Source organism: Arctopsyche grandis, chromosome 11 (assembly GCF_051622035.1).
Source record: "Arctopsyche grandis isolate Sample6627 chromosome 11, ASM5162203v2, whole genome shotgun sequence".
Classification (NCBI taxonomy): domain Eukaryota; kingdom Metazoa; phylum Arthropoda; class Insecta; order Trichoptera; family Hydropsychidae; genus Arctopsyche; species Arctopsyche grandis.
Genome location: NC_135365.1, coordinates 30,384,685 through 30,399,574, shown reverse-complemented (window position 1 = coordinate 30,399,574; position 14,890 = coordinate 30,384,685). Strand labels below are relative to the sequence as shown.

The 14,890-nt window shown below is 41.1% G+C and overlaps 1 protein-coding gene across 1 annotated transcript in view; it reads left to right on the top strand.

Annotated features, from left to right (window-relative positions):
* The first annotated feature begins 299 nt into the window (after positions 1–299).
* Positions 300–14,890, top strand: part of LOC143918647 (uncharacterized) — a 41,017-nt gene continuing 26,426 nt past the window's right edge. Inside the window, exon 1 of the mRNA XM_077440590.1 lies at positions 300–1,019. Within this exon, the coding sequence (XP_077296716.1) occupies positions 300–1,019 (720 nt within the window). The remainder of the gene's footprint in view (positions 1,020–14,890) is intronic.

Here is a 14,890-nt window from a genome sequence, read left to right as displayed (position 1 = left end):
GAATTGATTAAGGCCGGAAGAATTCGAATCGGATGGGTCAATTGTCGTTTGAGGCCCCGAGTCCATATAATAAGATGCTTCAGGTGTCGGGGATTCGGACACATTGCGGTAGAATGCGCCAGCAAACAAGACAGAAGCAAAGAATGCAACAAGTGCGGCCAGGAAGGCCATAAAGCTGTGATTTGTAAGAACGACCCACACTGCAGCATTTGTGAAGGAGAAAAAATAAGCAGCGGTCATCAGACCGGTAGTCGAAGCTGTGCAGCCCTCCGGACTGCTCTGAAAGGACGAACACAACAATGATCCGCATACTCCAGATCAATCTGAATGGATGCCAGGCGGCGCAGGATGTGATGATACAGACAGCAGAGGAGCGGCGAGCGGACCTCGTGATTGTGTCTGAACAGTACCGCAACATTCCTCATCGATGGTATTCGGATGCAAGCTCAAGATCTGCAATCTACACACCAACTGCCCACCTGCGAATCACGAATGCTGTTTCAATTGGCGTCCAAGGCTGGACATGGGTGGAGATGAGGGGAGTGAGGTTCTATAGCTGCTATTTTTCTCCTAGTGCAACAATAGAGGAGTTCAAGAGAGATCTCGTCTGCCTTGAAGATGACGTGAGAACATCGACCTTACCTGTTGTCGTTGCCGGAGATTTTAACTCAAAAGCTCCAGAGTGGGGCTCTCAAAAAACGGATCGCAGAGGTATTTTACTCTCTGAAATGGCATCGCATTTACATCTGCATGCGGCCAACGTAGGAAGTGCTTACACGTTCGTTCGGGGCAGCACCGGATCGGTCATCGATGTCACATTTGCAGGTGAAACAATAATTGGCAGGATCCGAAAATGGCAAGTGCTTGACAGCTACTCTCACAGCGACCATCGCTACATTGGCTTCGAGTTGGAAGATCGCCTCGCCGGGCCACAAATGTTACCTTCTAGTTCTGGCTGGGGAGCTCGTAAGCTGGACATCGTAGCTTTGGACGAAGCCGTTGCAGAACTAAGATCAAAAGTGACTGACGTCGCAAGCAGCGGGGTTGGAGCCGAAGACATTGCCAACTCATTAAATGACCTATTGAGTGAGAGCTGCGACGCATCGATGCCGAGACGCGGAGGTAAAAAGAGGCGCCCGGTCTTCTGGTGGACCGAAAACATCGCCATACTTCGCCGCGAGTGCTTAACCTGCAGACGCCGAGCACAACGACGGTCAAGCAATGAACAGCACAGAGTGAAATATCAAGAAGCCAGGATAGCTTTACGAAAAGCTATAAAAGAAAGTAAAGAGAGATGCTGGAAAGAGCTCTGCAAATCGATTGATGTGAATCCGTGGGGGAGCCCATATAAGATCATAAGGAAAAAGCTCCGAATTGGAACTGTCGATCCATATCTTGAAAATAAGGCGAGTCTTCAATTGGTCATAGATGGCCTCTTTCCGCAACACCCAGTGATGGAAAGACGATCGGCGAGCAGTACTGGTGATGAGATGCCGATTTTCACGGAGGAAGAAGTCGTAGCAGCCGCCAAACGAATAAATATTGAAAAGGCGCCGGGACCGGACTGCATTCCAAACGCAGTTATTAAAAGAATTGCCTTGAGCGATCCTGCGTTGCTGTTGACGACCTTCAATGCTTGTCTGTCGGAAGGAACCTTTCCAAAACCATGGAAAAGACAAAAACTCGTGCTGATTTCAAAAGGAAAGGGAGGCCCACCAGGACCTTCATCATACAGGCCACTCTGCCTACTTGACGGGGTAGGAAAGTTACTAGAGAGACTTCTCCTACAGCGACTACAACAACAGCTAGAAAACAGCGACACAGGACTGTCATCGCAGCAATTTGGATTTCGACCCGGTCGCTCAACTATTGACGCGATCAGTGAAGTCGTAAACACCGTAAGACTTGCATGGCGTGGGAGCGTCAAGGCGAGCAAACATGTTGTGATGATCGCGCTCGACATAAAAAATGCATTCAACACTGCCAACTGGGGAAGGACTCTCGATGCATTAGTCACTATCAATGCTCCGGAAAAACTTATCAAGATGATCGAGAGCTATTTTTCGGACAGAATCCTTCTGTATGAATGCATGGGCAAAAAATACGAACGATCAGTCACTGCGGGCGTACCACAGGGATCGGTCCTGGGCCCGGCGCTTTGGAATGTAATGTACGACGGCTTGTTGAAGATTCCAATGCCAGATGAAACGAGCCTGGTCGCCTTTGCTGACGATGTCGCGTTGCTTGTCACCGCAAAGAACACAACATCTTTACGCCTAAGAAGCGAAGAAGCCATAAGAAGGGTTAAAAAATGGCTCGTGGATGCGGGCTTGGAGCTCGCCGTCCAGAAAACCGAAGCTGTATTCTTCACAAGACGTAGAAAGCTGCTGCCTCCTCAAATAACAGTCAACGGTTTTGAGGTGACGTTCAGCAGATCACTGCGGTATTTGGGAGTGCAGTTAGATGACAAACTACGCTTTGCAAAACATGCGGAAAAAGCGGGAGCTAGGGCGGCCCAAATAGCAGAAGACCTCGCCAGACTGATGCCCAACATCGGTGGACCGAAACAGAGGAGAAGAAAACTATACTGTGAAGTAGTACACTCAGTCCTCCTGTACGGTGCTCCGATTTGGGCGGAAAAAACAAAGGTTGAGAGGACGAGGCTCAGCCTCGCTAGAGTACAAAGAAGAGCTGCATTAAGAGTCGCAGCGGCATACCGTACAGTATCTGAAGATGCCATCCTGGTGTTGTGCGCCATTCCACCGATCGACTTACTCGCTCTAGAACGACAAGCGATCTACAGAGGTGAAAAGAAGAGTGCAGCCAGAGAGACAACGATGATCAAATGGCAAGACAGATGGAACAACTCAGAAAAAGGTCGATGGACACACCATCTCATCGGAGACCTAAAAGCGTGGTGCCAAAGAAAGCACGGCGAACTGAATCACCACACGACCCAAATACTCACAGGTCACGGGTGCTTCGGGACCTACCTACACAAAATAGGAAAGGAAACAACTCCGAAGTGCCACCACTGTGAAAACGAGAAAGACGACGCGGCCCACACAACCTTTGATTGTCCAGCATGGGAAGACGACAGAAGAACATTCAGAACTGTAATCGGCGTAGAACACCTGACGCCGATAAACATAATCTTCGTCATACTGGATAGCGCAACTGCCTGGTCAGCGTGGGAAGCATTTGCTTCGATGATAATGAAAAATAAAGAAGAAGCAGAAAGAACCCGAGAACTCGAAGGAAGAGCCATAAATGGCTAAGACAAAACTGCTTTCCCGAAGCAAAACATGAAAATGTGTCCGGGGAGCAGGGGAGTCAAGGGGGTGGGGTTTAGTCGGTAAAAATCCGACACTATCCTCCAGTTCGGGCTGGAGGATGTCTTTGGAAGATTCCCCACCTCCGACGATAAAAAAAAAAAAAAAAAAAAAAAAGGTAAGCACGTTTTGTGGATATTTTTGCAATGTCCAATTCTTTGATTTCGGTGATGGTTAGGTTCAGATGGGAGAGGTTTGGTAGGATAAGAACTTTTTGTGGATATTTTGGCAATGTCGAATTCTCTGACTTTGGTGATGGTCAGGTTAGGTTGGGTTAGGTTTTAAGGGGTAAGCATGTTTTGTAGATATTTTGGCAATGTCTAATTCTTTAATTTCGTTGATGGTTAGGCTCAGATGGGTGAGGTTTGGTAGGATAAGAACTTTTTGTGGATATTTTGGCAATGTCGAATTCTCTGACTTCGGTGATGGTTAGGTTAGGTTAGGTTAGGTATTGTGAGGTAAGCACAATTTGTGGATATTTTTGCAATGTCCAATTCTTTGATTTCGGTGATGGTTAGGTTCAATTGGGTGAGGTTTGGTAGGATAAGAACTTTTTGTGGATATTTTGGCAATGTCGAATTCTCTATTTTCGGTGATGGTTAGGTTAGGTTGGATAAGGTATAGTGAGGTAAGCACGTTTTGTGGATATTTTGGCAATGTCCATTTCTTCGATTTCGGTAATGGTTAGGTTCAGATGGGTGAGGTTTGGTGGGGTATGAACTTTTTGTAGATATTTTGGCAATGTTGAATTCTCTGACTTCGGTGATGGTTAGGTTAGGTTAGATTAGGTATTGTGAGGTAAGCACGTTTTGTGGATATTTTGGCAATGTCGAATTCTTTGATTTCGGTGATGGTTAGGTTCAGATGGGTGAGGTTTGGTAGGATAAGAACTTTTTGTGGATATTTTGGCAATGTCGAATTCTTTGACTTCGGTGATGGTTAGGTTAGGTTGGGTTAGGTATTGTGAGGTAAGCACGTTTTGTGGATATTTAATCATTGTCCAATTCTTTGATTTCGGTGATGGTTAGGTTCAATTGGGTGAGGTTTGGTAGGATAAGAACTTTTTGTGGATATTTTGGCAATGTCGAATTCTTTGACTTCGATGATGGTAAGGTTAGGTTGGGTAAGGTATTAAGGGGTAAGCATGTTTTGTAGATATTTTGGCAATGTCTAATTCTTTAATTTCGTTGATGGTTAGGCTCAGATGGGTGAGGTTTGGTAGGATAAGAACTTTTTGTGGATATTTTGGCAATGTCGAATTCTCTGACTTTGGTGATGGTTAGGTTAGGTTAGGTTAGGTATTTTGAGGTAAGCACGTTTTGTGGATATTTTTGCAATGTCCAATTCTTTGATTTCGGTGATGGTTAGGTTCAGATGGGAGAGGTTTGGTAGGATAAGAACTTTTTGTGGATATTTTGGCAATGTCGAATTCTCTGACTTCGGTGATGGTCAGGTTAGGTTGGGTTAGGTTTTAAGGGGTAAGCATGTTTTGTAGATATTTTAACAATGTCTAATTCTTTAATTTCGTTGATGGTTAGGCTCAGATGGGTGAGGTTTGGTAGGATAAGAACTTTTTGTGGATATTTTGGCAATGTCGAATTCTCTGACTTCGGTGATGGTTAGGTTAGGTTGGGTTAGGTTTTAAGGGGTAAGCATGTTTTGTAGATATTTTGGCAATGTCTAATTCTTTAATTTCGTTGATGGTTAGGCTTAGATGGGTGAGGTTTGGTAGGATAAGAACTTTTTGTGGATATTTTGGCAATGTCGAATTCTCTGACTTCGGTGATGGTTAGGTTAGGTTAGGTTAGGTATTGTGAGATAAGCACGTTTTGTGGATATTTTTGCAATGTCCAATTCTTTGATTTCGGTGATGGTTAGGTTCAATTGGGTGAGGTTTGGTAGGATAAGAACTTTTTGTGGATATTTTGGCAATGTCGAATACTCTATTGTCGGTGATGGTTAGGTTAGGTTGGATAAGGTATAGTGAGGTAAGCACGTTTTGTGGATATTTTGGCAATGTCCATTTCTTCGATTTCGGTGATGGTTAGGTTCAGATGGGTGAGGTTTGGTGGGGTATGAACTTTTTGTAGATATTTTGGCAATGTTGAATTCTCTGACTTCGGTGATGGTAAGGTTAGGTTAGGTTAGGTATTGTGAGGTAAGCACGTTTTGTGGATATTTTGGCAATGTCGAATTCTTTGATTTCGGTGATGGTTAGGTTCAGATGGGTGAGGTTTGGTAGGATAAGAACTTTTTGTGGATATTTTGGCAATGTCGAATTCTTTGACTTCGGTGATGGTTAGGTTAGGTTGGGTTAGATATTGTGAGGTAAGCACGTTTTGTGGATATTTGATAATTGTCCAATTCTTTGACTTCGGTGATGGTTAGGTTCAGATAAGTGAGGTTTGGTAGGATAAGAACTTTTTGTGGATATTTTGGCAATGTCGAATTCTCGGACTTCGGTGATGGATAGGTTAGGTTGAGTTAGGTATTGTGAGGTAAGCACTTTTTGTGGATATTTTGGCAATGCCTAATTCTTTGATTTCGGTGATGGTTAGGTTCAGATGGGTGAGGTTTGGTAGGATATGAACTTTTTGTGGATATTTTGGCAATGTCGAATTCTCTGACTTCGGTGATGGTTAGGTTAGGTTAGGTTAGGTATTGTGAGGTAAGCACGTTTTGTGGATATTTTTGCAATGTCCAATTCTTTGATTTCGGTGATGGTTAGGTTCAATTGGGTGAGGTTTGGTAGGATAAGAACTTTTTGTGGATATTTTGGCAATGTCGAATTCTCTGACTTCGGTGATGGTAAGGTAAGGTTTGGTTAGGTATTAAGGGGTAAGCATGTTTTGTAGATATTTTGGCAATGTCTAATTCTTTAATTTCGTTGATGGTTAGGCTCAGATGGGTGAGGTTTGGTAGGATAAGAACTTTTTGTGGATATTTTGGCAATGTCGAATTCTCTGACTTCGGTGATGGTTAGGTTAGGTTAGGTTAGGTATTGTGAGGTAAGCACGTTTTTTGGATATTTTTGCAATGTCCAATTCTTTGATTTCGTTGATGGTTAGGCTCAGATGGGTGAGGTTTGGTAGGATAAGAACTTTTTGTGGATATTTTGGCAATGTCGAATTCTCTGACTTCGGTGATGGTTAGGTTAGGTTAGGTTAAGTATTGTGAGGTAAGCACGTTTTGTGTATATTTTTGCAATGTCCAATTCTTTGATTTCGGTGATGGTTAGGTTCAGATGGGTGAGGTTTGGTGGGATAAGAACTTTTTGTGGATATTTTGGCAATGTCGAATTCTCTGACTTCGGTGATGGTTAGGTTAGGTTGGCTTAGGTATTGTGAGGTAAGCACGTTTTGTTGTTATTTTGGCGATGTCCATTTCTTTGATTTCGGTGATGGTTAGGTTATGATGGGAGAGGTTTGGTAGGATAAGAACTTTTTGTGGATATTTTGGCAATGTCGAATTCTCTGACTTCGGTGATGGTAAGGTTAGGTTGGGTTAGGTTTTAAGGGGTAAGCATGTTTTGTAGATATTTTGGCAATGTCTAATTCTTTAATTTCGTTGATGGTTAGGCTCAGATGGGTGAGGTTTGGTAGGATAAGAACTTTTTGTGGATATTTTGGCAATGTCGAATTCTCTATTTTCGGTGATGGTTAGGTTAGGTTGGATAAGGTATAGTGAGGTAAGCACGTTTTGTGGATATTTTGGCAATGTCCATTTCTTCGATTTCGGTAATGGTTAGGTTCAGATGGGTGAGGTTTGGTGGGGTATGAACTTTTTGTAGATATTTTGGCAATGTTGAATTCTCTGACTTCGGTGATGGTTAGGTTAGGTTAGGTTAGGTATTGTGAGGTAAGCACGTTTTGTGGATATTTTGGCAATGTCGAATTCTTTGATTTCGGTGATGGTTAGGTTCAGATGGGTGAGGTTTGGTAGGATAAGAACTTTTTGTGGATATTTTGGCAATGTCGAATTCTTTGACTTCGGTGATGGTTAGGTTAGGTTGGGTTAGGTATTGTGAGGTAAGCACGTTTTGTGGATATTTGATAATTGTCCAATTCTTTGACTTCGGTGATGGTTAGGTTCAGATAAGTGAGGTTTGGTAGGATAAGAACTTTTTGTGGATATTTTGGCAATGTCGAATTCTCGGACTTCGGTGATGGATAGGTTAGGTTGAGTTAGGTATTGTGAGGTAAGCACTTTTTGTGGATATTTTGGCAATGCCTAATTCTTTGATTTCGGTGATGGTTAGGTTCAGATGGGTGAGGTTTGGTAGGATATGAACTTTTTGTGGATATTTTGGCAATGTCGAATTCTCTGACTTCGGTGATGGTTAGGTTAGGTTAGGTTAGGTATTGTGAGGTAAGCACGTTTTGTGGATATTTTTGCAATGTCCAATTCTTTAATTTCGGTGATGGTTAGGTTCAATTGGGTGAGGTTTGGTAGGATAAGAACTTTTTGTGGATATTTTGGCAATGTCGAATTCTCTGACTTCGGTGATGGTAAGGTAAGGTTTGGTTAGGTATTAAGGGGTAAGCATGTTTTGTAGATATTTTGGCAATGTCTAATTCTTTAATTTCGTTGATGGTTAGGCTCAGATGGGTGAGGTTTGGTAGGATAAGAACTTTTTGTGGATATTTTGGCAATGTCGAATTCTCTGACTTCGGTGATGGTTAGGTTAGGTTAGGTTAGGTATTGTGAGGTAAGCACGTTTTGTGGATATTTTTGCAATGTCCAATTCTTTGATTTCGTTGATAATTAGGCTCAGATGGGTGAGGTTTGGTAGGATAAGAACTTTTTGTGGATATTTTGGCAATGTCGAATTCTCTGACTTCGGTGATGGTTAGGTTAGGTTAGGTTAAGTATTGTGAGGTAAGCACGTTTTGTGTATATTTTTGCAATGTCCAATTCTTTGATTTCGGTGATGGTTAGGTTCAGATGGGTGAGGTTTGGTGGGATAAGAACTTTTTGTGGATATTTTGGCAATGTCGAATTCTCTGACTTCGGTGATGGTTAGGTTAGGTTGGCTTAGGTATTGTGAGGTAAGCACGTTTTGTTGTTATTTTGGCGATGTCCATTTCTTTGATTTCGGTGATGGTTAGGTTCAGATGGGAGAGGTTTGGTAGGATAAGAACTTTTTGTGGATATTTTGGCAATGTCGAATTCTCTGACTTCGGTGATGGTAAGGTTAGGTTGGGTTAGGTTTTAAGGGGTAAGCATGTTTTGTAGATATTTTGGCAATGTCTAATTCTTTAATTTCGTTGATGGTTAGGCTCAGATGGGTGAGGTTTGGTAGGATAAGAACTTTTTGTGGATATTTTGGCAATGTCGAATTCTCTGACTTCGGTGATGGTTAGGTTAGGTTAGGTTAGGTATTGTGAGGTAAGCACAATTTGTGGATATTTTTAGAATGTCCAATTCTTTGATTTCGGTGATGGTTAGGTTCAATTGGGTGAGGTTTGGTAGGATAAGAACTTTTTGTGGATATTTTGGCAATGTCGAATTCTCTATTTTCGGTGATGGTAAGGTTAGGTTGGATAAGGTATAGTGAGGTAAGCACGTTTTGTGGATATTTTGGCAATGTCCATTTCTTCGATTTCGGTAATGGTTAGGTTCAGATGGGTGAGGTTTGGTGGGGTATGAACTTTTTGTAGATATTTTGGCAATGTTGAATTCTCTGACTTCGGTGATGGTTAGGTTAGGTTAGGTTAGGTATTGTGAGGTAAGCACGTTTTGTGGATATTTTGGCAATGTCGAATTCTTTGATTTCGGTGATGGTTAGGTTCAGATGGGTGAGGTTTGGTAGGATAAGATTTTTTTGTGGATATTTTGGCAATGTCGAATTCTTTGACTTCGGTGATGGTTAGGTTAGGTTGGGTTAGGTATTGTGAGGTAAGCACGTTTTGTGGATATTTTATCATTGTCCAATTCTTTGATTTCGGTGATGGTTAGGTTCAATTGGGTGAGGTTTGGTAGGATAAGAACTTTTTGTGGATATTTTGGCAATGTCGAATTCTCTGACTTCGGTGATGGTAAGGTTAGGTTGGGTAAGGTATTAAGGGGTAAGCATGTTTTGTAGATATTTTGGCAATGTCTAATTCTTTAATTTCGTTGATGGTTAGGCTCAGATTGGTGAGGTTTGGTAGGATAAGAACTTTTTGTGGATATTTTGGCAATGTCGAATTCTCTGACTTCGGTGATGGTTAGGTTAGGTTAGGTTAGGTATTGTGAGGTAAGCACGTTTTGTGGATATTTTTGCAATGTCCAATTCTTTGATTTCGGTGATGGTTAGGTTCAATTGGGTGAGGTTTGGTAGGATAAGAACTTTTTGTGGATATTTTGGCAATGTCGAATTCTCTGACTTCGGTGATGGTTAGGTTAGGTTAGGTTAGGTATTGTGAGGTAAGCACGTTTTGTGGATATTTTTGCAATGTCCAATTCTTTGATTTCGTTGATGGTTAGGCTCAGATGGGTGAGGTTTGGTAGGATAAGAACTTTTTGTGGATATTTTGGCAATGTCGAATTCTCTGACTTCGGTGATGGTTAGGTTAGGTTAGGTTAAGTATTGTGAGGTAAGCACGTTTTGTGTATATTTTTGCAATGTCCAATTCTTTGATTTCGGTGATGGTTAGGTTCAGATGGGTGAGGTTTGGTGGGATAAGAACTTTTTGTGGATATTTTGGCAATGTCGAATTCTCTGACTTCGGTGATGGTTAGGTTAGGTTGGCTTAGGTATTGTGAGGTAAGCACGTTTTGTTGTTATTTTGGCGATGTCCATTTCTTTGATTTCGGTGATGGTTAGGTTCAGATGGGAGAGGTTTGGTAGGATAAGAACTTTTTGTGGATATTTTGGCAATGTCGAATTCTCTGACTTCGGTGATGGTAAGGTTAGGTTGGGTTAGGTTTTAAGGGGTAAGCATGTTTTGTAGATATTTTGGCAATGTCTAATTCTTTAATTTCGTTGATGGTTAGGCTCAGATGGGTGAGGTTTGGTAGGATAAGAACTTTTTGTGGATATTTTGGCAATGTCGAATTCTCTGACTTCGGTGATGGTTAGGTTAGGTTAGGTTAGGTATTGTGAGGTAAGCACAATTTGTGGATATTTTTAGAATGTCCAATTCTTTGATTTCGGTGATGGTTAGGTTCAATTGGGTGAGGTTTGGTAGGATAAGAACTTTTTGTGGATATTTTGGCAATGTCGAATTCTCTATTTTCGGTGATGGTTAGGTTAGGTTGGATAAGGTATAGTGAGGTAAGCACGTTTTGTGGATATTTTGGCAATGTCCATTTCTTCGATTTCGGTAATGGTTAGGTTCAGATGGGTGAGGTTTGGTGGGGTATGAACTTTTTGTAGATATTTTGGCAATGTTGAATTCTCTGACTTCGGTGATGGTTAGGTTAGGTTAGGTTAGGTATTGTGAGGTAAGCACGTTTTGTGGATATTTTGGCAATGTCGAATTCTTTGATTTCGGTGATGGTTAGGTTCAGATGGGTGAGGTTTGGTAGGATAAGAACTTTTTGTGGATATTTTGGCAATGTCGAATTCTTTGACTTCGGTGATGGTTAGGTTAGGTTGGGTTAGGTATTGTGAGGTAAGCACGTTTTGTGGATATTTTATCATTGTCCAATTCTTTGATTTCGGTGATGGTTAGGTTCAATTGGGTGAGGTTTGGTAGGATAAGAACTTTTTGTGGATATTTTGGCAATGTCGAATTCTCTGACTTCGGTGATGGTAAGGTTAGGTTGGGTAAGGTATTAAGGGGTAAGCATGTTTTGTAGATATTTTGGCAATGTCTAATTCTTTAATTTCGTTGATGGTTAGGCTCAGATTGGTGAGGTTTGGTAGGATAAGAACTTTTTGTGGATATTTTGGCAATGTCGAATTCTCTGACTTCGGTGATGGTTAGGTTAGGTTAGGTTAGGTATTGTGAGGTAAGCACGTTTTGTGGATATTTTTGCAATGTCCAATTCTTTGATTTCGGTGATGGTTAGGTTCAGATGGGAGAGGTTTGGTAGGATAAGAACTTTTTGTGGATATTTTGGCAATGTCGAATTCTCTGACTTCGGTGATGGTCAGGTTAGGTTAGGTTAGGTTTGAAGGGGTAAGCATGTTTTGTAGATATTTTGGCAATGTCTAATTCTTTAATTTCGTTGATGGTTAGGCTCAGATGGGTGAGGTTTGGTAGGATAAGAACTTTTTGTGGATATTTTGGCAATGTCGAATTCTCTAACTTCGGTGATGGTTAGGTTAGGTTGGGTTAGGTTTTAAGGGGTCAGCATGTTTTATAGATATTTTGGCAATGTCTAATTCTTTAATTTCGTTGATGGTTAGGCTCAGATGGGTGAGGTTTGGTAGGATAAGAACTTTTTGTGGATATTTTGGCAATGTCGAATTCTCTGACTTCGGTGATGGTTAGGTTAGGTTAGGTTAGGTATTGTGAGGTAAGCACGTTTTGTGGATATTTTTGCAATGTCCAATTCTTTGATTTCGGTGATGGTTAGGTTCAATTGGGTGAGGTTTGGTAGGATAAGAACTTTTTGTGGATATTTTGGCAATGTCGAATTCTCTATTTTCGGTGATGGTTAGGTTAGGTTGGATAAGGTATAGTGAGGAAAGCACGTTTTGTGGATATTTTGGCAATGTCCATTTCTTCGATTTCGGTAATGGTTAGGTTCAGATGGGTGAGGTTTGGTGGGGTATGAACTTTTTGTAGATATTTTGGCAATGTTGAATTCTCTGACTTCGGTGATGGTTAGGTTAGGTTAGGTTAGGTATTGTGAGGTAAGCACGTTTTGTGGATATTTTGGCAATGTCGAATTCTTTGATTTCGGTGATGGTTAGGTTCAGATGGGTGAGGTTTGGTAGGATAAGAACTTTTTGTGGATATTTTGGCAATGTCGAATTCTTTGACTTCGGTGATGGTTAGGTTAGGTTGGGTTAGGTATTGTGAGGTAAGCACGTTTTGTGGATATTTTATCATTGTCCAATTCTTTGATTTCGGTGATGGTTAGGTTCAATTGGGTGAGGTTTGGTAGGATAAGAACTTTTTGTGGATATTTTGGCAATGTCGAATTCTCTGACTTCGGTGATGGTAAGGTTAGGTTGGGTTAGGTATTGTGAGGTAAGCACGTTTTGTTGTTATTTTGGCGATGTCCAATTCTTTGATTTCGGTGATGGTTAGGTTCAGATGGGAGAGGTTTGGTAGGATAAGAACTTTTTGTGGATATTTTGGCAATGTCGAATTCTCTATTTTCGGTGATGGTTAGGTTAGGTTGGATAAGGTATAGTGAGGTAAGCACGTTTTGTGGATATTTTGGCAATGTCCATTTCTTCGATTTCGGTGATGGTTAGGTTCAGATGGGTGAGGTTTGGTGGGGTATGAACTTTTTGTAGATATTTTGGCAATGTTGAATTCTCTGACTTCGGTGATGGTTAGGTTAGGTTAGGTTAGGTATTGTGAGGTAAGCACGTTTTGTGGATATTTTGGCAATGTCGAATTCTTTGATTTCGGTGATGGTTAGGTTCAGATGGGTGAGGTTTGGTAGGATAAGAACTTTTTGTGGATATTTTGGCAATGTCGAATTCTTTGACTTCGGTGATGGTTAGGTTAGGTTGGGTTAGGTATTGTGAGGTAAGCACGTTTTGTGGATATTTTATCATTGTCCAATTCTTTGATTTCGGTGATGGTTAGGTTCAGATAAGTGAGGTTTGGTAGGATAAGAACTTTTTGTGGATATTTTGGCAATGTCGAATTCTCTGACTTCGGTGATGGTTAGGTTAGGTTGGGTTAGGTATTGTGAGGTAAGCACGTTTTGTGGATATTTTATCATTGTCCAATTCTTTGATTTCGGTGATGGTTAGGTTCAATTGGGTGAGGTTTGGTAGGATAAGAACTTTTTGTGGATATTTTGGCAATGTCGAATTCTTTGACTTCGGTGATGGTTAGGTTAGGTTGGGTTAAGTATTGTGAGGTAAGCACGTTTTGTGGATATTTTATCATTGTCCAATTCTTTAATTTCGTTGATGGTTAGGCTCAGATGGGTGAGGTTTGGTAGGATAAGAACTTTTTGTGGATATTTTGGCAATGTCGAATTCTCTGACTTCGGTGATGGTTAGGTTAGGTTAGGTTAGGTATTGTGAGGTAAGCACAATTTGTGGATATTTTTAGAATGTCCAATTCTTTGATTTCGGTGATGGTTAGGTTCAATTGGGTGAGGTTTGGTAGGATAAGAACTTTTTGTGGATATTTTGGCAATGTCGAATTCTCTATTTTCGGTGATGGTTAGGTTAGGTTGGATAAGGTATAGTGAGGTAAGCACGTTTTGTGGATATTTTGGCAATGTCCATTTCTTCGATTTCGGTGATGGTTAGGTTCAGATGGGTGAGGTTTGGTGGGGTATGAACTTTTTGTAGATATTTTGGCAATGTTGAATTCTCTGACTTCGGTGATGGTTAGGTTAGGTTAGGTTAGGTATTGTGAGGTAAGCACGTTTTGTGGATATTTTGGCAATGTCGAATTCTTTGATTTCGGTGATGGTTAGGTTCAGATGGGTGAGGTTTGGTTGGATAAGAACTTTTTGTGGATATTTTGGCAATGTCGAATTCTTTGACTTCGGTGATGGTTAGGTTAGGTTGGGTTAGGTATTGTGAGGTAAGCACGTTTTGTGGATATTTTATCATTGTCCAATTCTTTAATTTCGTTGATGGTTAGGCTCAGATGGGTGAGGTTTGGTAGGATAAGAACTTTTTGTGGATATTTTGGCAATGTCGAATTCTCTGACTTCGGTGATGGTTAGGTTAGGTTAGGTTAGGTATTGTGAGGTAAGCACAATTTGTGAATATTTTTAGAATGTCCAATTCTTTGATTTCGGTGATGGTTAGGTTCAATTGGGTGAGGTTTGGTAGGATAAGAACTTTTTGTGGATATTTTGGCAATGTCGAATTCTCTATTTTCGGTGATGGTTAGGTTAGGTTGGATAAGGTATAGTGAGGTAAGCACGTTTTGTGGATATTTTGGCAATGTCCATTTTTTCGATTTCGGTGATGGTTAGGTTCAGATGGGTGAGGTTTGGTGGGGTATGAACTTTTTGTAGATATTTTGGCAATGTTGAATTCTCTGACTTCGGTGATGGTTAGGTTAGGTTAGGTTAGGTATTGTGAGGTAAGCACGTTTTGTGGATATTTTGGCAATGTCGAATTCTTTGATTTCGGTGATGGTTAGGTTCAGATGGGTGAGGTTTGGTAGGATAAGAACTTTTTGTGGATATTTTGGCAATGTCGAATTCTTTGACTTCGGTGATGGTTAGGTTAGGTTGGGTTAGGTATTGTGAGGTAAGCACGTTTTGTGGATATTTTATCATTGTCCAATTCTTTGATTTCGGTGATGGTTAGGTTCAATTGGGTGAGGTTTGGTAGGATAAGAACTTTTTGTGGATATTTTGGCAATGTCGAATTCTCTGACTTCGGTGATGGTAAGGTTAGGTTGGGTAAGGTTTTAAGGGGTAAGCATGTTTTGTAGATATTTTGGCAATGTCTAATTCTTTAATTTCGT